This window comes from Festucalex cinctus, chromosome 11 (genome assembly GCF_051991245.1).
Source record: "Festucalex cinctus isolate MCC-2025b chromosome 11, RoL_Fcin_1.0, whole genome shotgun sequence".
Lineage (NCBI taxonomy): Eukaryota > Metazoa > Chordata > Actinopteri > Syngnathiformes > Syngnathidae > Festucalex > Festucalex cinctus.
Window position 1 is genome coordinate 23,305,088 of NC_135421.1, and position 20,463 is coordinate 23,325,550.

Below are 20,463 nucleotides of genomic sequence, written 5' to 3' on the forward strand. Positions count from 1 at the left end.
GAGGAGGGCGGAAAATGGAGTCTCATGTTGGGGAATAGAGTAAGTCTCGCCGCTAATAGCTCTCATCTGGAGAGGCTGATGGACAGAGGACAGCACTCCTGCACTTACACAGGCTCACTTCCCTCTCACTCAATTACCAGACAGTCAATTAAGCTCTCCAAAACCACCCAGAACGCCACAGACTCAAGCTTTAAAGTTATGACATGCTTTGCAGTCTCTACCTGATTTGTGGAAGTTTAATGCTCATCTTCTAAAGAAACCAGTGAAAGTCTTGTCATATTTTCACAAAGGTGATCAAGAGGGTTCTTACCTTAACAGCTTGTAAGATGCTGTTATTACTGAAAGGTTTAAAATTTTATCGCAATTATTCATAGATAATATTGAAATGAACCTGAATATGTAATCAGTCCTATATTTGATAATAAACACGCCGCCCTACATTATATAGCCAAAGCATATCTGTCACTCATGCAATTTTGACCAACACTTGTAGTATCTATAACTAATGTAATTCAAAATGTAATAATTTGACACGCATACCGATTATGGTATCCAATGTAGCGTAAATTGGGTAAATTAACTCATTCACTGCCATTGACGGAAAAAGACGTCAAATGATCCATTTTTTTCTGCTGGTCTGGCAATGAATGTGTTAATTAATGGAGGCTCGTGTTTAATGCATGCACTAACCTTGAGCGCCTGTATGGGTACCACGTCTGTTTTTGATTACAGACGAAAAACCTCAACGATCAGTCGATAATCTAAAGGTTGCTACATTTAATAGATGATTCGGAGTTCAATTTTCCATTTTAGAGGTTAATAACTTATATTCAAACACACACAATACACAATCCATTTCTAATTGTGTGCATATTTTCATCAGAGTTGGCCCTTAAAGTGGAAGTCAACCCATTTTCTTTTTCTTTATTTTATTTTATTTAATTTTTTACAATAATATGTTCTATGCCCTGCGATTGGCTGGCAACCAGTTCAGGGTGTACCCCGCCTACTGCCTATAGCCAGCTGGGATAGGCTCCAGCACCCTCCGGGACCCTTGTGAGGAGCAAACGGTTCAGAAAATGGATGGATGGATGTTCTATGCATCCCCACTAGTCCGAATATGGTATTCTGATTGATATTGTATTAGTAGAATATGACTTAAGCAGCAAAATCCAGCCGTTTTTATCCATCTCAGGTGGCGGCCATTTTGCCACTTTCCGTCGACTGAAGATGACATTAATGTTGCTCAGAGCTCAGGCAACGACCAATCACAGCTCACCTGCCTTCTGAAGCTCAGCTGTGATTGGTCGTTGCCTGAGCTCTGAGCAACATTGATGTCATCTTCAGTCGACAGCAAGTGGCAAAATGGCCGCCCCCTGCGATGGATGGCCGGATTTTGCTTTATACCTCATGCTCCATAAATGTAATATTATTCAGAATGTCATGTTTATACTAGTGAGGTCACATATAACATATTATTGTTTAGAAATGTTTAAGGTTGACTTCCACTTTAAAGAATGAATGATAGTTTCCGTGATATTTTTTTACAGGTCAGAAGTGCCATCGCTCTTGTAATGGTCGTTGCTGGGGGCCCAAAGAAGACCAGTGTCAAAGCTGTGAGTACTTTGAGAGCAACATACAAAAAAATCAGTTCAGTGCTCGCATGCTATATTGTCAGTTCCACAACTATTGTCACTCTGACGTTTTGAAAGTTACTTAAGTCGGACAATAGGAACAATGAAAATCATTTTGGTGTTTCACAATTTGCAGTGAACAGGCTTGCTCTCAGTGCCTCTTTCGTGTTGTGATTTTGCTCACATTAGCTCGTTCACAGACATTTTGTGCTCTGGTTTGCTGACATAACGCTGACTGATTCTTCAATCAATCTCTTATTCAGCTACCATTAGTACTCAGCGCACTCGCACCCCAAAAATTTGAGATTATCATGGAGTGTAACCACAAGATTTCCTACTGTCATCTCTTCTTATCACTGTATTCTATTAACATCCCATCCTATCAGTTACTTTCTGTGTGACTCCAACTTTATGGGTACAAAACTGCATGTTATTATCGGTTGTGCGTGATTACTAGTTTGCAACTCGGACTCGGTCGATAAGGACAGTGGTCTAGATTGCTGATTGTTACGCAATTTTGTCGTTTCATCTTTGGGGTACAGCCACATGGAAAGAGAAAATGACCTCTTGGTAAGAAGAAAACTTATGATTCAGATAACCCCGAACTGATTATGGGGTGTGTCCTAAGACTTTTAGCCATGATTATTGTGCTGTTTAATCCCCCGCATTTGATTACTTTCCTCTCAAACTAGTTGATTTCCTTGCCATTCATTTTCTCATCTGTATTCCATCTCGCACCACCTAATCTCTGGCTTCCAACGTGGGTATATCTCGATGTAGTTGTCCTGTGGTCACGATCCCATTAAGATAATGAGGAATGAACTTGGAGATCACTGTTAGCAACATGTTGCAGATGGGGGCCACGGATAAGCACTGGGGGCCGTCCATCTTGTTTCCCCATTATCACGCTTTCTATCTCACACTGTTGTCTTCAACCAGACGTGCGTGTGATGATTCATCCTTGATGCCCCGCTTTCCCTCACAAGCTTTTCGTTCTGTTTTGGTTAACTGCAAGAAAGGATAAGTAGAGACCTTGTGTGAAGGAAAATTACTTCAAAGATGAGCTTTGTGACATTTTGTGGGAATAATTATATACGCATCTCAAAATCAGCAACAAAGAGAATCTTTGTCAGTCAGTTAAGTAATACAAGGGAAAACTTAATATGTGAGTTATAACTCCACAAGTTCAAAAAATATATACCAGAATATGCCACAATGTCCAGTTTAATGTGGTTTTGGCGACAATAGATCTGACACATTTAAGCAGGCTCGAAACTCAGCAATTTCTGTCGTAGATGTTATGTTCTTCAGTTGGATCTCAAAAAAGCAGACACAAATAAGATTTTAACACTTTAATCGCATAACAATCCTTCTATACGCGGAACGTACTCACGACAAGAGCAGAAACATTGAGAAGGTATCAAAGCTCAAGAGACGTGGACCTAACTTGGGCTGTGTCAGTGCACAGAGGAACGGAGGTAATAATGCCACAAAAACACACCCTTCTCAGACAGGCTTATATTGACAGCGAATCGATCTGATTGGTTGTGGCTAGACATGTGGGTAACAGGACTTACATGGAATTATCTGATTGGCTGTTGACCAGGATGCTGGTTACATAAGTTCAAAACAGACGCTTGACCTCACGGTCATGACCCAAACATAACCCTTGCATGACCCAAGCATAACCCAAGCATGACCCTAGTCATGACAGTAAACATGACCCTTGCATGACTCTAGTCATGACAGTAAGCATAACCCTTGTATGACCCTAGTCATGACAGTAAACATAACTCTTGCATGACCCTAGTCATGACAGTAAACGTAACCCTTGCATGACCCTAGTCATGACAGTAAACATAACCCTTGCATGACCCTAGTCATGACAGTAAGAATAACCCTTGCATGACCCTAGTCATGACAGTAAGCATAACCCTTGCATGACCCTAGTCATGACAGTAAACATAACCCTTACATGACCCTAGTCATGACAGTAAGCATAACCCTTGCATGACCCTAGTGATGACAGTAAACATAACCTTTGCATGACCTTAGTCATGACAGTAGAACAAAAAACAAAAAAAAAGGTAGAAGCTAAGCTAACTTTCAGCCTCTCTGTTTTTCTCTAATTCTTATTCTGCTGAATGACTTGGACAACACATTATCCGAACATTCAGCACAACTAGTTGCTTCTTGTGTCTTGCAACAGTCAGGTCGTGTCCTCATGTTCGTTCCATTTCTCTTCACAGTCACTTGAGACTATAGGTCGTCTGATTTCCGCTCAGTGTTGACCACGCACATGAAAGGGAATGAAGCAGTTTATCATTTAATTAATTGTTAGCCCCAGACCAAGCAGGTCGGGAAGGGAAAGTCACTGTTTATAAACTCGACACCACAGGATAATCAGACAATTTAGAGAATTCCCAGAATTGTGAAAAAAAGAACTTAAAGCGCATTCATTAGTCATACTCAGTATGATATACCAGCATGAAGTCGACAAACATGTTTTCAGATGTCAAAGGTGTGGGGACATTTTCAAAATCTACTTGCTTTTTATGTTTTTAGTTCACTTTGCGTCACTTTCTGCCTTTTGAAAATGGAGGTTGTGACTGATGCTGTTGGGCACTGTTTGTTGGAAAGTGACGCTTCCAGGCATGTTTTTGGAGATGCATTGTTTTTTTTGTTTTTTTTTGCATTTGATATCATTTTATATGCGAGTGCTTTGACTCGTTCCTCATTTTAAAATAAAGCTGGTGTTTCTTTTGTCCAGGTTTCATTTGGTTGAAAAGCACCATAAAATAAACTTAGCCTATTCGTTTTAAACCACACACATTCAATAAAATGCCACCGGTAGTTCTTTAACATATGATGAAGTGCATATGTGAATTTGTGTCCATTACAGTTATGGCATTCGTGAAGGCACTGTATATTGCCACAAACCCACAGATAAAAACACCCACAGCACCCCAACAGCAATACATTATGATGTTGCAAATGGTCACATTTTGAATTCATGAGCAATGATGGCTCGTGACAATTTTATTTGCAATATGTTAAAAATGTTCCACTATATGGGTAAATGCTGTTCTTACATTTCCTTGTGAAGCGTGTTGTGTTTTGTGTTATTATTGCTTTAGTCGTCGTCGGTATGTGCTAACTGGATGTTTTCCTGTTCTACCTGAAATCCCACTGCTGATATGAATAATATGATGAACAAGAACAATTTGCTGAAGACAAACACACAAAGGCCATGTAAGAACCATGTACTGCGGTCTGATGAGACCAATATGAACTTATTTGGTTTAGATGCTGTCAAGTGTTGTGCAGCAACCACGTGGGGAGTGTAAACACAAATATGTCTTCTGCCACTGGGAATCTAAAGTTCATTTATAGGACCATTACGGGAGCATGATCCTCTCTCTTCAAAATCAGGGTGCAGGGGAGTATTCCAAAATGGCCACCACCTTGCTAAAGAAGGCGAGGGTAAGCAAATATGATTCAGCAAGTATTTCTCCTGACCCAAACCTTATTGAGTATCTATTGGGCATCCTGAAATAAGAGGCAAGGTCCCTAACATCCACCATTTTGTGAAGAGGATTCCTATGGCAATCTGTCAAGATCTGGTGGACTTGATGCCCAAGGGAGCTAAGTCAACACTGGAAAATAATCATGATCACACAAAATATGAAAAGTTTGGACATAATTTTGACATTTTCACTCACTGTAGGCTAATTTTCTGTCCTCAGAGTGTTGTTTAACTCTTTTACTGACACGTTATGAAAAAACAAACAAAACAAAAAAATCTCCACCGTGCCATTTCGCCAATTACGAGCATTCATCAGATTCCGTCACCGTCACATTTCATTGTAATTCCATGCACCAGCAGCCCATTGAAAAGAGAATGCTGCCATCTGCTGGCCATAGTTAGGTGGTGTTTTTGATTCCACAACCTATTGACCAGGCAGCGCTGCACTTAGACGTTGCTCCGTCCATTTAAGAAAAAAAAAAAAGTAGATGACGTCATTTCACGTTTATGGCAGCATACATTGTGATTTTACTAATCGTTATTAAACGTTTTTGGCAGTCAAAGAGTTAAAGATGTTCTTGTAACTATGTTGTTCTTTATGACATGTCTCCATCCACAGTAACTAAGACGGTGTGTGCTGAGCAGTGTGATGGCCGCTGTTTTGGTCCCTATGTGAGTGACTGCTGCCATCGCGAGTGTGCAGGTGGCTGCTTTGGTCCAAAGGACACTGACTGCTTTGTAAGTACGCACACACACATTCACATGGACAGCTCATACAATTTGGTTTAAATGTACAGCGTTCCCTCGTTTATTGCTGGTGTTGGTTCCAAAAACTACCCGCAATAATGGAAGTCCATGAAGAAAAATTGGTTTTATTTTCCGGTTAATTATATTTTTTTTGTTATTGTAAATGTTTTTTTTTTTTCCATTTACATTCATTGTTTTCACACACAGTATATATTTTTTTGCGTTTATTCTAAATGTTTTTTCGTTCATAGTATTTTTTATTTATTGTACGTGTCTTCAAGTCCATAACATTTACTATAGATGGTAGTTATTCTATTAATTAGACACACAACATACCATTTGTAGTAATGTTCAGTATTTTTTATTTTATTTTATTTTTTTGTCGATATTTACAGGCATGCACAAACTTCAACGACAGCGGGGCGTGTGTGACGCAGTGTCCACAGACTTTTTTGTACAACCCCACCACCTTCCAGGTGGAACACAACCCGAGAGCAAAATACACTTATGGAGCCTTCTGTGTCAAAAAATGCCCACGTAAGTCTTTTTGTATGCAGTATGTCATTTTATTGTTCATGAACATGTATTGCTCAGTCGCAAGGTTGTTTTGGTTTTTACCAGCTCTACAAAAAGGCTCAGTGTTGAAACTGCTAGCAAGATATGAATGTAGCCTCACTTAGCTAATCCCTAAATGTCTGTAACTGAAGCACAATTATCAAACATGGTCAATAGTAATGAGAAGGGTTTAACCTATCTTAAGTTTTTAGTCCTGATAGTACCTAGCTTAACCAAAATAGCAGCGCTAGCAAAACTAAGCTAGCATTAGAACTAGGGGTGTGAATTGCCTAGTACCTGACGATTCGATTCGTATCACGATTCACAGGTCACGATTCGATTCGATACCGATTAATCCCGATACGAATTTATAAGTCGATTGTTGCGATTTTTTTTCATTCAAATTTAGAAAATACTAATCAGTAAGCTTGTAGAGTGTAAGATTTATATGAAAATGTATTATTTATTTATCTGAAATTTCAGTCTTATAGAGGTTGTAATCTGTTTCATGTTTGAACAGCATTAAAATAAAATATTAAGGCTTAATGTTCCGTTCATATAACATTCTTCCATGCTCAAGGTGTGAATCCTAAAAAAAAAAAAAAATAAAATAAAAAAAAATAAAATAAAAAAAATCGATTCTGCCGTTTATTGAATCGATTCGAGAATCGCGCGATGTAGTATCGCGATATATCGCCGAATCGATTTTTTTTAACACCCCTAATTAGAACTGTAAGCTGATGTTACTGTTGAGCAGAAATTTTGCTACTTTTTATTTTGAAGACTCTTAACTGTAACCCATAGATCCATTATTGGTGAATCACTTCTGAGAGCCTTACATTATTGGTAAAAAGCATATGATTCAGCTTGTGGTTAAGAACAATTTATAGAAAGAGCCTTTTTTTTTTCTTTTTTTTTTTTTTTTTGATTGCCTTCGCAAAGTACAAAAGTACCCCGGCCACCTGTATAACAAGCAACCACAATCTGTCGTTGACATTTTCGACAAAATGTTTTCCAGATAACTTTGTGGTAGATCAGAGCTCCTGTGTGCGAGCGTGTCCCAGTAACACGATGGAGGTGGAGGAGAACCGCATCAAGATGTGCATTCCTTGTACTGACATCTGCCCAAAAGGTGACGTTTTTGAGGAAAATTGTGCTTGTAAAAAAACAGGATATTTTTTTAAAAGGGTTTGTTTGACATTTTGTTCAAAAAAAAATAAAAAAAATTATAATAACACTTCCTTGGCATGACATTTCTATGCTTCACGAAATGAATTATTTTTGCTGTCTTACTGTGTGTTGCAGCATGTGATGGCATCGGGACTGCCAGTCTACAGACGGCTCAGACAGTGGACTCCAGCAACATCGACAAGTTTGTAAATTGCACCAAAATAAATGGCAATTTGGTTTTTCTCATCACTGGAATTAAAGGGTGAGACATAATTATATCTTCTTTTCAAGACAAGTGTATATTATCATATACTAATAATTGATGGTATAAAAAATGAAAATGTATCCATTGACACGCTATTTTTTTTCTTTTGTATAAGTTGACCTTCCATTAATTTTAGTGCATAGTAATGCCATAAGTAAAATACTGTTAGTAGCAGTATTAGTTGTTACGTGATGTTGTGATATTATCATTCACAGGGATGTCTATCATGACATTGAAGCTTTGGACCCAGAAAAACTAAACGTGTTCCGCACTGTTAGGGAAATTACAGGTAAGGTTTGTTCACACAGCATTTACACACACACTGAATTAATTAAACTAAATGAACAACCTTGGCACAAAATATTTTTATTTTCTTTCATGGGTAATATTAGAAGGTCTTCAATTTAAATGTTATTTTATTTTAAAGCATAATTGTTGTTATTCATTAATTTTAATATAATGAATGTACTGGGTTTTTTTTATTTAAGAAAAAATTGTTCCTATATATCTCTGAAATAAAGCAAAAATCTTGCACTTGTTAAATGCTAATCAGATTCTTACTTGCCCCTTGTCACTTTCCTCCACAAATTGTCGTTTTGGTCTAACATACAAACAATGGTGACAAAATTATTTCCTTGGGAGAGGCAACATTTGGCCAATGAAAATAAAAAAAAATGTGCACATCCTTTTTGCAGTGCATATGCAGTGTGTTTTGCTTGGAATGTTCAGTTAAGTCTAGTTCTCACTCCCACACTGGAGATGGTCCACACTGAGGACAGACATAGCAGCATGTGTTGAATATCAGATGAGTCTTTCAATCTCCTCTGGATCTGCTGCTTTTCCCTTGAGATGATCCTTATAGCCTTAAGTTTCCCCAGTTTTCCCTTCATACACCAAGAAGAAAACATGTCGGACTCTATTTTCATAGACAGGCGCCTAAAAACGGACTATTACGCGCGCCTGCCGTATCTGGCAATTTGGTGACCGACTTTAGACTGGCTAAAAGGAGGTCTAAGTTGTGGTGCAGGTGGTGTAACACAAGTCTGGTAGATTTGATGAAGCTCCATGGACGTGTCAGGTGAAGGTCATCATTAGAAGACCACCCATGCGGATGATGTTAAGTTTGTGACTAAATGCATCAAGAAATTTGAGTGTCGTGAGTTTGGTGTGCAGTTTCCATTTCTTTGCATTCTGATAGTAGAGGAGGAAAATGCAATATTAGCCATAATAAACTCATCCAATTAGAAAGTAGTAAGGCCTCTGTGTATTCATGTTTCCTAACAATAAATTAATCAATAAATAAAATAATGATGATATGCCATGTTGAATTAAAACCTAAAAATAGTGAATAACCTTTGTCATGATGAAATTTAAACAATCATGTTTTTTTTGTTTTTTTTTGGTTGCATTTGTATTGACAGGACAGCTTAAGTCTTGGATAGGAATTAATATTATTATTAATGCCTCGATTATACGTTCTTGTCTTATTTAACAAATTGTAACTTATTAACTCATTCACTCCCAGCCATTTTCACAGAAGCAATTCGTTCGCTCCCGGCTGTTTTACTAAATTTTGACTGATTTTGCAAGGCCCACAGAATATTGTGTTCTATTGCTATAAAAGCATGGAACCTATCAAAAGAAGGATTAAAGTCTCTTCTTTCATCAGGTAAAAAAAAGTATGTTTCTATCTGTTTCCGTTTTGCAGCAATTAGCATTAGAAGAGAGCTAAGTTTCATCAGTTTTCACAAATCTATTTAAAATTGTAAGTAATTGAGCTTTTTTTTCTACATGGCCCTGGTTGATCTCCTTTGCTCTGCTGCCACCTGCTGGCCGTTTGTGTAATAAGTGCCATTTCTGCAATCGTTCTTTGCAGTTGAGAGGCTGCATCAAAGCCTTCTGTATGCTCTAGCATAAAAACAAAAACAAAAAAACGTATAAATACGTCTTTGGGACACTTACAACATAAAAAAAACGTATTTACACGTTATTGGGAGCAAATGAGTTAATAACTGTGAATCATACCCATCAGCTGATATTCATGAGAAATTTCGATTCAGTCTTTTTTTTTTTTTTTTCAAAATATAATTAATGAGTAGATTCTTCGCCTTATAGCATAATTGCCATGTTATTTTTTTTATTGTTTTTCACTTTTTTTGTGAAAGCAACAAACAAAACAAATTAAACAAACACGTCCATTTAGTTCAATTCCAACTTTGTGTATTATACTGATCTTTGTGACTGAGAAAATATACATATTTTTTGCAAGCACACTGGGCAATTATACTATGAGGCTAACAATATAAAAAAAATGTAGCTTTCAAGTGTAATTCCAGGTTTAATAAAAATGAACTCAAATTCAGAATGTTTAAATGGCTTGATTTCTTTTTTATTATCGGGTGGTGAACCCAAACAGGATTTTGAAGAGAGTGCGTGTCTGCTCAGCTTGTCATCTCCCTGAGCTGTCACGACTACAAGACATTTGACGGAGGCAGCCGACCTGCCTCTGTGACCCCGAGGTCACAAGTGCGCTTTCCCTTCTGCTTTTAAATGAGCTCATCCGAACACGTAGCACACTTTTCTCAGCTTTTCCAATGACTTTCCTCTCATTCCTTCCTGTTTTTGTCCATTTTATTGTCTCCTCATAACATTTGTGGTTGAGTGGGCAATCAAATCAAAATGATGCGTCTTACGCTCGGGTTTCTCATTATTGTGGCTTGCGCTGTAATTACCACAACTTGAACCCTCTTCGCCATTGCTTGTGAGCGCTGACCCTTTCTTCCTAAGTGGTTACATGTTGTAATTTGCTTTATACATGAATGTGCTCTCAGAAGAATGTGTTAAAGTAGATGATCTTTCACTTTTACTGGGGGGGGATGAGGCGGTAAGACAGCACCATGTCCGCCCCCACCAAAAAACTAGCTGCTTTCGACGTCGCTGTTAAACTCATTTACTCCCAATAACGTATAAATACGTTTTTTTTATGTTCTAAGTGTCCCAAAGATGTATTTATACGTTTTTTTGTTTGTTTGTTTTTTTTATGCTCGAGCATACAGAAGGCTTTGATGCAGTCTCTCAACTGCAAAGAACGGTTGCAGAAATGGTAGTTACTACACAAACGGCCATCACGTGGCAGCAGAACAAAAGAGATCAACCCAGGGCCATGTAAAAAAAAAAGCTCAATTACTTACAATTTTAAATAGATTTGTGAAAACTGATGAAACTTAGCTCTCCTCTAATGCTAATTGCTGCAAAACGGAAACAAATAGAAACATACTTTTTTTTATCCTGATGAAAGAAGAGACTTTAATCTTTCTTTTGGTAGGTTCCATGCTTTTATAGCAATTGAACACAATATTCTGTGGGCCTTGCAAAATCAGTCAAAATCCAGTAAAACAGCCGGGAGCGAACGGGATTGCTTCTGTGAAAATGGTTGGGAGTGAATGAGTTAAGTGTTGTTCCTTGACTGAAGCACGTCACGGATATTTTTGACATTGTCTCCATTATTTATGTTTGATTCTGTTAGGGATGGGTGAGAAATAAGGCTGGCTGATGAAGATATCGGTAACCATGGGGCCGTTTTATGCAGAGGAACTAGAAATTTGACATTAGAAAGAATAGAAAATTGCCATTTTTTTCATGCAACTTAAGGAAAAATGATATCTTTCTTTAAAATTACCCTGGTGAAAAATAAGTACATAAATAAATCTGTTAAATTAGATTTATATTCTGATTAAAACTAAAAATTGGCATTCTAATTCCAGATTTTTTTTTTGATTTTTTTAAATATCCACAGCTTAAAGCAAAATTCCCCAGACTGTAGTCAGAGCTGATTATATTTGGATTATCTACAGCTCCATGGCAACTTGTTGCTGCAGTCACAATTGAGACAGACTTCTAATAGTTTAGTGTTATCAATATCTGCAAACATAAAACTAGCATAGTAGATATTAAGAGGTGTATAGTAGCCATATCCTTCGAAAAAACAAAACATAATGTTAAATAAAAACATTGCAGTCATGCCTGTTTCTTTCAGAATTTATTGTATTCCAGTATTTTATTTTATGTATTTATTTTTTTAATAGAACAAACACATATCAGTCAAGTACAGTATTTTTCGTCTTTTTTTTTTTTTTTTTTTTTTTTTTTTAAAGAAACAGGGATCTATAGTTCAAAAATTGTATTCACTAGAGAATAACTGAGATCGTTTTTTGTTTTGTTTTGTTTTTTGATTCTGCACTAAAAAAAATAAACAGCTGTCAGGCCTAACTCAACAAAAATTGTTTTATATGTATCAAAATAACTATCAGTATCGGTGATTAGTTGGATTGAACAACACACTAGGATCTGTATATTATTATGAAGCACAGTCGAAGTCCTTACCTCGGTCATATCACTCCTGTAAAAACCTTTGAAAATGTTATGTAATCTTATTACAATACATTTATGTTCTAAAGGTGTCTTTTCTCAAAAACATTTATCAGTAGCTCCTGCATTTAGAATTTTAATAATATAAAACACATTTCGTTTTAGCCATCTGTTTGATAATCACTTTCTGATGCTTCACAAGGATTTCTAGCTTATTCTCCACCCAATTGTGTGTATCCTCACATGTGCCGGACTTTTTCTCATTTCTTCATCAAACACGCTTAATATGCCTCAGACGCCACTCTAATGCTGCAGCTCTGCAGGGATTGGCATAAACAAAACAATGTCCACAAACTGATAAAAATGCTGTTGAAGGTTATTGCCCTCTTGTCTACAAAAAAAAAAAGGCTCCCTATTCACCTCATCTCTTTTTTTATCTTTCAACAACCTACCTGAGTAAACATTATGCATCCTGCAGGAGGAAAAAAAGTGCAGTTTAATATGATGGAGTCTGATTGTTCATTGATTAGCGAAAGCAGCACACTGGCCATCACATCCACAATGATTTTGTTGCTGTCTCCACCGCATCCTCGCCATGATGCAAGTGTTTGCCATTAAGGGAACAAAACCCGATTGTTGTTTTAATCTCCAAGAAACGCAAACGTTTTCTTCATTGCATTTCAATTGATTCCACCTGCCATCCATTATGCCACCTGATATTACTTTCTTACTCCCCCATCCACTTATTTTGTTTGTCTTCTGATATTGGCTAGAGGATCGTACCTCCTACTGGTCTCTACTGAATATTTCATATTTTTGAATCCATTATTGAAAATCCTAAATGAGCCACATCCACCCTCTCAGCTCCTCGTCTTTTTTTAAATGATTCAATGACGGAGATGCGGATCGCTTAAAGGAAATGCAAAAAAATGTTGATATATGAGACTTGATGAGACGCACACAGCTGGCACCCAACGCTAGCCTCGAGCAATGTGGTTACTATATCCTGGAATGCTGCGAATCCTCGAGGGATGCCAACACACATACACGCATGCATTATCTTCTGTTCTGTCAGTGGCTGTGACTCATTATAACCTGTGTGTCTGTTTGTGTTTGTGTCCCCATTTAGGCTTTCTGAGCATCCAGTCTTGGCCCGACAACATAACAGACTTGAGTGTTTTCAGCAACTTGGTAACAATAGGGGGAAGATCTCTATACAGGTATACGTGATACACTTCTAATTTGATACAAATATAGCTCTGTGACATGTTTCGTAAATCACATTTATCGATATTTTCCAGACGCCCGCACATTTGAAAATTGGCGATATGCAAAAACAAACCTGCATTAGTACTGTTCTTTTGGCATTTAATAAATGTCGGTAAAGTGAATCCCTGACTAGGTCTCTCCTTTCCCACATCCAAGGGCATTACAATAATTAAGTATTCTAAAAATTGATTCAAAAATAATTTTAAAAGCTTTAATAAAATTTAAAAAAAAGGAAATACGTGTTGTTTTTTTACTTTTTTTGGAACAACAAAATGACATCAAAAACAATTATGAACATCTTAAAAGCAATATTGTTAAAGTCTTGAGTAAAAAGTTTTTGCTGTACTGTAGTTCGGAATTGAAACAGTAGACCATTTAAGGGGGGCTGTAATTGGAAGTATAGCATTAACTTTTTTTTCAAGTGGTCAGAAATTGTAGTGCATATTTTCCCATAATGCTACGGGATATGGCTTGCGCGAGTGCAAAACAAACAAAAGAACAACAACAAAAACAGTATGTTGAAAATGTTCTCCAACTCGCCAAGTATGTTGGAACGTATTAGCGAGTCTGTTTGAAGGTGCTTACGAGTATGTTCCAACATACTCGACAATCAGAAATATTTACTTCACATTGACAGTTCCACCCTTCCGTACTAAATGGATCAAATTAACTCTTTTACTGCCACACGTTATCAAAAAACAACCCCCCCAATGCCAGCGGATTTCGAGCATTTTAACTCATTTTTCGAAGCAAACAGAATATTGTGTTCTTTTTGCTACATAAACAACATGTACCACATGAAAGATCACATTCCATTCTTTCATAAGAAAAAAAAGTATGTTTCTACCTTATTCCGTTCTTTGGTAATCAACATTTGAAAATAGGTCATTTGAGTGACATTGAGCGAAAATTGAAAAGAAACTATGGGACTCCACAAAAGTGACTTTGATAGTAATATTTTTTGTTTAGTGATGCTCCGTCAAATTAGGTTTAATGTTGCAAAGGCTTTGATCATTCACGTCAGCCTTGAAATCGTTCTATTTCATCAGATTGCGTCATGTTCCATTGTAATTTGCAGCTCTAGTTAGGGCCCGAGCAGCTACCGCTGCCATCTGCTGGCCATAGTTAGTGGGTGTTTTTTATTTCACAACTCATTGACCCGGCTGCGCTGCACTTGGACGTTGCACTGACCACTGATATATTCACAAAAAAAAAAAAAAGAGTAGTTGACGTCACTTAACGTTTATGGCAGCATACGTCGGGATTTTACTCAACGTTATTAAACGTTTTTGGCAGTCAAAGACTTAACTTTCCCACTTAGTTACATAGCAATTACATGATGTGATAGACCTCTTCTAATGGAGCTCATTCAAGGCAATTGTTTTTAAAGCAGTGGCGAGTTTAGGAAAATGCTCATTTAATCAAATTCACGCAAAAAAGAAGTGTGAGTACGGAAAATCATCAAAGTATTATTCATTCCCTTTCGATGTGATTCTTCTTCAACCACTTCTTCTTTGTTTCCTTTCTTCCATCCTCCGACTCGCCCCTCTCAGCGGAATCTCCCTGCTGGTGTTAAAGCAGCATGGCATCTTATCACTCCAACTTCAGTCACTCCGCGAGATCAGCGCGGGCAATGTGCACATTGTCGAGAATAGCCAGCTGTGCTACTACAACACAGTCAACTGGACCCGACTGTTCCGTGCTGCCAACCAGAAAGCTTTGACCCGCAGCAACAGAGACCCGCAGGAGTGCCGTAAGTCCGTGGCAAAACCGGGGAGAAAAAATCACACACCAATCAATATCAAACATGCCTCGTTACGTTTTCAACAGGTACGTGACACAGTTTGATTCCCAGGTTGCCACACAGAACTTCATTTTACCAACTGTGTTGTTGAATCATTTTTTTCTCACTTATGTCATGCTGCAAAAGGGTCAATGGTATATTTTTTAAAAGGTCACATTTGGAAAAACCTGACTTTGTGTCATAAATCACTATTAGATGAAAGCCTACCTAGTTTGTCACAAAAACTGCATAATTTCACTCTTGGATTGATTTGATTTTTGTTTTGTTTTACTCTGTAACTTTTTGAGTGTTAGCTTGTTGGTGTCACTGCGCAACTTTGGAACACCGACCATCAGTGTACTTTCAAAAGTATTGGAAAGGCAAGGTCAATTCCTTTGTTTTTGTTGTTTACGGAAGACATTTTGGTTTCAGATTAAATGATGAATAGCATAGACAAAATTTCACTATTACAGCTTTTATTTAATTGTATTTACACCTAGATGTGTAGATGTGAAGCCACCCACTTTTAAATTGAGCAAAAGACATTATATTAACTCTTTTACTGCCACACGTTATCAAAATAGATAGAATGCTGCCATCTGCTGGCCATAGTTAGTAAGTGTTTTTGATTCCACAACCTATTGACCATGCAACGCTGCACTAAGATTTTGCACTGCCCATTCATTTAAAAAAAAATAAAAAAAATAGTTGACGTCATTTAACGTTTATGGCGGCATATATCGTGATTTTACGAATCGTTATAAAACGTTTTTGGCGGTCAAAGAGTTAATGAATATTTGGTGGGGTAACCATTACGTACTTGCAATAACTGCATCAAGCCTGCTTATCCAGGCCTTTACTGCAGCCTCTTTCAGTTCATGTTCATTTCAGGAGGTAAAAAAAAAAAAAATGCAGAGTTCAGTTCAGAGTATTGACTTGGCCAGTCTATGAATCCTTTGTTGTGTTGGCAGAGTATTTTGGGTCATTGTCTTTTTGCATGATAAATGAAGCTTCTTCTTAGTTTGGATGCGTTTTTCTGAAAAATGCCAGACAAAATGTCTTTGTAGACTTCAGAATTCATTCTGTTGCAACCATCATGAGTTTAAATCATCAGTGCAGGCTCGTGAGCCCGTTCCAGAAGCAGTCATGACATTACCTCCACCATGCTTCACATATGAGCTCGTTTCTTTAGGATCAGAAGCAGATTGTTTATTTCTTCATATAGGCTTTATCTTGGTGACAAAAAAAGGGCGTGGGAAAAACACAAATTTCACCAAAAAATGGACATGGGATTCAAACCTATGACATCAGAATGATATGATAACCACCCAAACACCGCGATGCCCTTGCCCAAATATCTAAAAAATCTTTAATGTTGTAAGAGTTGCTTTTTCTGTTTGAAATATGCCACAATTTCCCCTTCTTTCGTCACCTCTCGGGTGTTCTCGTGCTAACTGTTCCACACAAAAGTACCGTCAGCTTGAGGCCCGTCAACTTCTGTTTACCAGCCGCATCAAAAAAAAAAAAAGTTGAACTGTTTTGATCCTCCAGCGCGTGTTAAAAAATGAATGTAACCACTTCTTTGAGTATTTCAATGTAAGCGGACCCTACAGAGGGCCTTGTGTATCTTTCAAGACGGAGCTTTCATCCTCATTTAGTTCACTTTTACTCGTTTATCTTCGTCGTTTTGTGCGCAAGGAAGGATCCCGAATAAAACGTTTGTAAAGGTGACAAAGAGACAACAGAGACAAAAGCAATAAGAAATCTATACTACAACGTGAGGCATATGAAGCTTCTTTGAGCAACAGAGCGCTGTGCATACAGATTTTTTTTTAAACTGAGACGGTTGGTGAGGCATTTTCCTCCAACAATGAATCTCATCCCAGGTGCACTCAATGCTGCTTTTATTGGAGCTTTTCATGCTTTTCCAAGCATTCAACAATGCAGTTTTAGTGTGCGAGTAGCACTTTAATCCGTTTGGCAGATGTGAATTCTTGGAGGCAGATGCCAATATCTTTTAATGGAAACCAATATAAAATGCCTTATTTTGGGTGAACGCTATGTTCCGGATTGTCATACTGTTGAACAACTTACTTACTCACTTAAAGCTTGTCAGGCGCTGAAGTTGGAAGGTTCTCTTCTGATTTTCTATTCAAACAAACTGTGCAGCATCTGAAAGAACATCCTGGGTCCCTCTCGCCCTCTGTCATTGTTGACTCAGCAGTTTCATAAAGGAGCAGTATAGCTCCACTCTAATGAACCGCACACTACTACATTTCCACTCCCACACGCACACATATACTTTGGAAACTGGAAACGATGATGAATGCAGTCAGACACACAAGTTATAAAATTGGGCATAATTTGATGTGGTAAAAATAAATGTTTTATTAGGGTTTGGGTGTAATGAGATTATACCAACCAACAGTTGTCTTTATATTCATGTATACCATTAATTATTCTGTAGGAAGTATAAAATAATTTGATCATTGTTCAATTACTGCTGACATTTTCAATGAAATCCATTGCATAAAACATACTGTAAACTTTCCACCTATTTTTTTTTATCATGTGACAATCCTGACATGTCATCTCTTTCAATTCTTCCAAATCTGTATTGGTAGGCTAATTAACTCATTCGCTCCCATTAACATATAAATACGTTTTTTTTTTTTTATGTTCTAAGTGTCCCAAAGACGTATTTATGCGGGGGGTTTTTGTTTGTTTTTTTATGCTAGAGCATACAGAAGGCTTTGATGCAGCCTCTCAACTGCAAAGAACGGTTGCAGAAATGGTAGTTATTACACAAACGGCCAGCAGGTGGCAGCAGAGCAAATGAGCTCAACCAGGGCCATCTAGAAAAAAAGCTAAATTACTTAAAATTTTAAATAGATTTGTGAAAACTGATGAAACTTAGCTCTCTTCTAATGCTAATTGCTGCAAACGGAAACAGATAGAAACACTTTTTTTTTCCTGATGAAAGAAGAGACTTTAATCTTTCTTTTGATACCAATCAAACACAATTTTCTGTGGGGCTTGCAAAGTCAGTCAAAATCCAGTAAAACAGCCGGGAGCGATCGGGATTGCTTCTGTGAAAATGGCTGGGAGTGAATGAGTTAATGTGTATCCACTCTACAAATGTCCTAGAAATTCATGTTTGTATTTATGACAATGTGTCCAAAGTTACGTATTGTTTTTTGTGTCTTGAGCAGTCAAGGAGCATATGGTTTGTGACCCATTATGTTCCGACTCTGGATGTTGGGGTCCTGGTCCAGACCAATGTCTTTCGTGCAGGGACTTCAGGAGGGGACAAAGTTGTGTGGAAACCTGCAACCTGTATGAAGGGTAAGTAATGCCTGACAATGTACGTCGTGTATGAGCATTCGAACACTACCTTACAAGCTTCCTTATTCTGGATCAGTGGTTCTTAACCTTTTTAACCTCTCTCTCTCTCTCTCTCTCTCTCTCTCTATATATATATATATATATATATATATATATATATATATATATATATATATATATATATATATTTTTTTTTTTTTTTTTTTTTTTTTTTTTTTTTTTTAAATTCAAGACATAGGTATAAGGTTTTAGTAATCAAAATGAGTGGGGAGAACACTGGCATTGTGTTCTTGTATTCCTTACCTCCAGGCATAATTAAGGAAGTTTTCCTTAAATTTTGCTAGATCGCTAGTTGTTCTGGACTATAGACTATATCAACTTTGCATTGTAAAACATTCAGCATTCAGTTAGGACGCTGACTACCATCACTCAACTCAACGCTATATTTGTAGAGCACTTTAAAAAAAATAAAATAAAAAATAGCAGTGGCCCCAGAATTGAACCCTGTGGAACACCATACGTTCTGTTATTCATGTGGAATCATATTGCACATATTCATCAGACCACTTTCTTTTTTTGTTCGACGTTGTTAGTATGAAGCATTACAATAATAAATAAGTCACAACAGTCGCAAGTCGACAACTGGGCGCACCGAAATTCCCTGCAGCACGGCGAGGCCAAGCAATGTAGCGTGATCACCTGCAAGCAGTCATTACAATCATCATTACAAATCATATCATGACCTCCACCAAACCCCGAACCCAGATTAAGAACCACTGTTCTAGATGAGGTGAAATCAATTAATTACTTTTGCCATACAAATTTGAACCTATGGAATAACAAGGCCACACGATGGCAGCAAAAGTAGAGTAGAGCATCCAGAAGCATCAGCTTCATATGCTACGCATTGTGAGCCACTGTATGAGATAAAAGGGCATTGTGTCAGTGTACGATATTACCAGTAAACGTGGAACTACAAATCTGTTTTATTGCTTAAGCAAACTCATGGCGTACAGCCAGGCTGAGCAAAGCTCCTCGGAGCTGCTGATTTGCGCCTCAAAAGTAAACAACTGTAAAGAATTGCTGCAGCACTTTCTTTTCCCTCCATATGAAACGAAAACCAAACAGTAAACAACTGCTGTAGTTACATATCGCTGTGTTTCTGCGAAAACTCTGAGGCATAAGAATAGTGTGAGGCAACATGATCTAAAAATGTAAACGAAACCGCTGAAGTATGTTCAAATCTCAAATGATTTGCAGCGTTGTAAGTAGTGTTGTTCCAATGCCGTTTTTTGGTACCCGATACCGATTCCGATACCCAGCTTCGCAGTATCGGCCGATACCGATACCATACCGATACCTAAGGTTTTTTTTTTCCTCAACATGAAAAAGCTGTCCTGCCATTGGTTCAGAGCATTCAAGGGCCAATAGGATATTTTAGATCGGCATGCAGTGAGCATGTCACATATCAGTGAACGTCGTGCACGAGCAAGACACAAGGTGCTGCATCCAAAATCCTATATTAGCTTTGGAATTAATGGTATCGGAATGTTACTTGTGAGTAGTCACCGATACCGATACCACTGTTTTAATGCAGTATCGGCACCTCTGCCGATACCAGTATTGGTATCGGAACAACACTAGTTTAAGCCATGCTAAAAGGTACAATACAGTGCTGGTTATCAATCGAATTATAAAGCAGATTCAATACAAGAGCGACATTCAAAGTTCAGCCTATAAAAAGTTTATGAATATCACTGTTGGCAACTACCAGATCTGTTTATATCCTTCATGAAACCGA

The 20,463-nt window shown here is 37.7% G+C and overlaps 1 protein-coding gene across 1 annotated transcript in view; it reads left to right on the forward strand.

Annotated features, from left to right (window-relative positions):
• The window catches only part of erbb4b (erb-b2 receptor tyrosine kinase 4b), a 238,036-nt gene that overhangs the window by 156,258 nt on the left and 61,315 nt on the right, over window positions 1–20,463 (forward strand). The window contains exons 5-13 of the mRNA XM_077536191.1: window positions 1,551–1,616; window positions 5,780–5,898; window positions 6,303–6,444; window positions 7,481–7,594; window positions 7,768–7,894; window positions 8,113–8,186; window positions 13,395–13,485; window positions 15,088–15,287; window positions 18,530–18,662. Coding sequence (XP_077392317.1) covers window positions 1,551–1,616; window positions 5,780–5,898; window positions 6,303–6,444; window positions 7,481–7,594; window positions 7,768–7,894; window positions 8,113–8,186; window positions 13,395–13,485; window positions 15,088–15,287; window positions 18,530–18,662 — 1,066 coding nt within the window. The remainder of the gene's footprint in view (window positions 1–1,550; window positions 1,617–5,779; window positions 5,899–6,302; window positions 6,445–7,480; window positions 7,595–7,767; window positions 7,895–8,112; window positions 8,187–13,394; window positions 13,486–15,087; window positions 15,288–18,529; window positions 18,663–20,463) is intronic.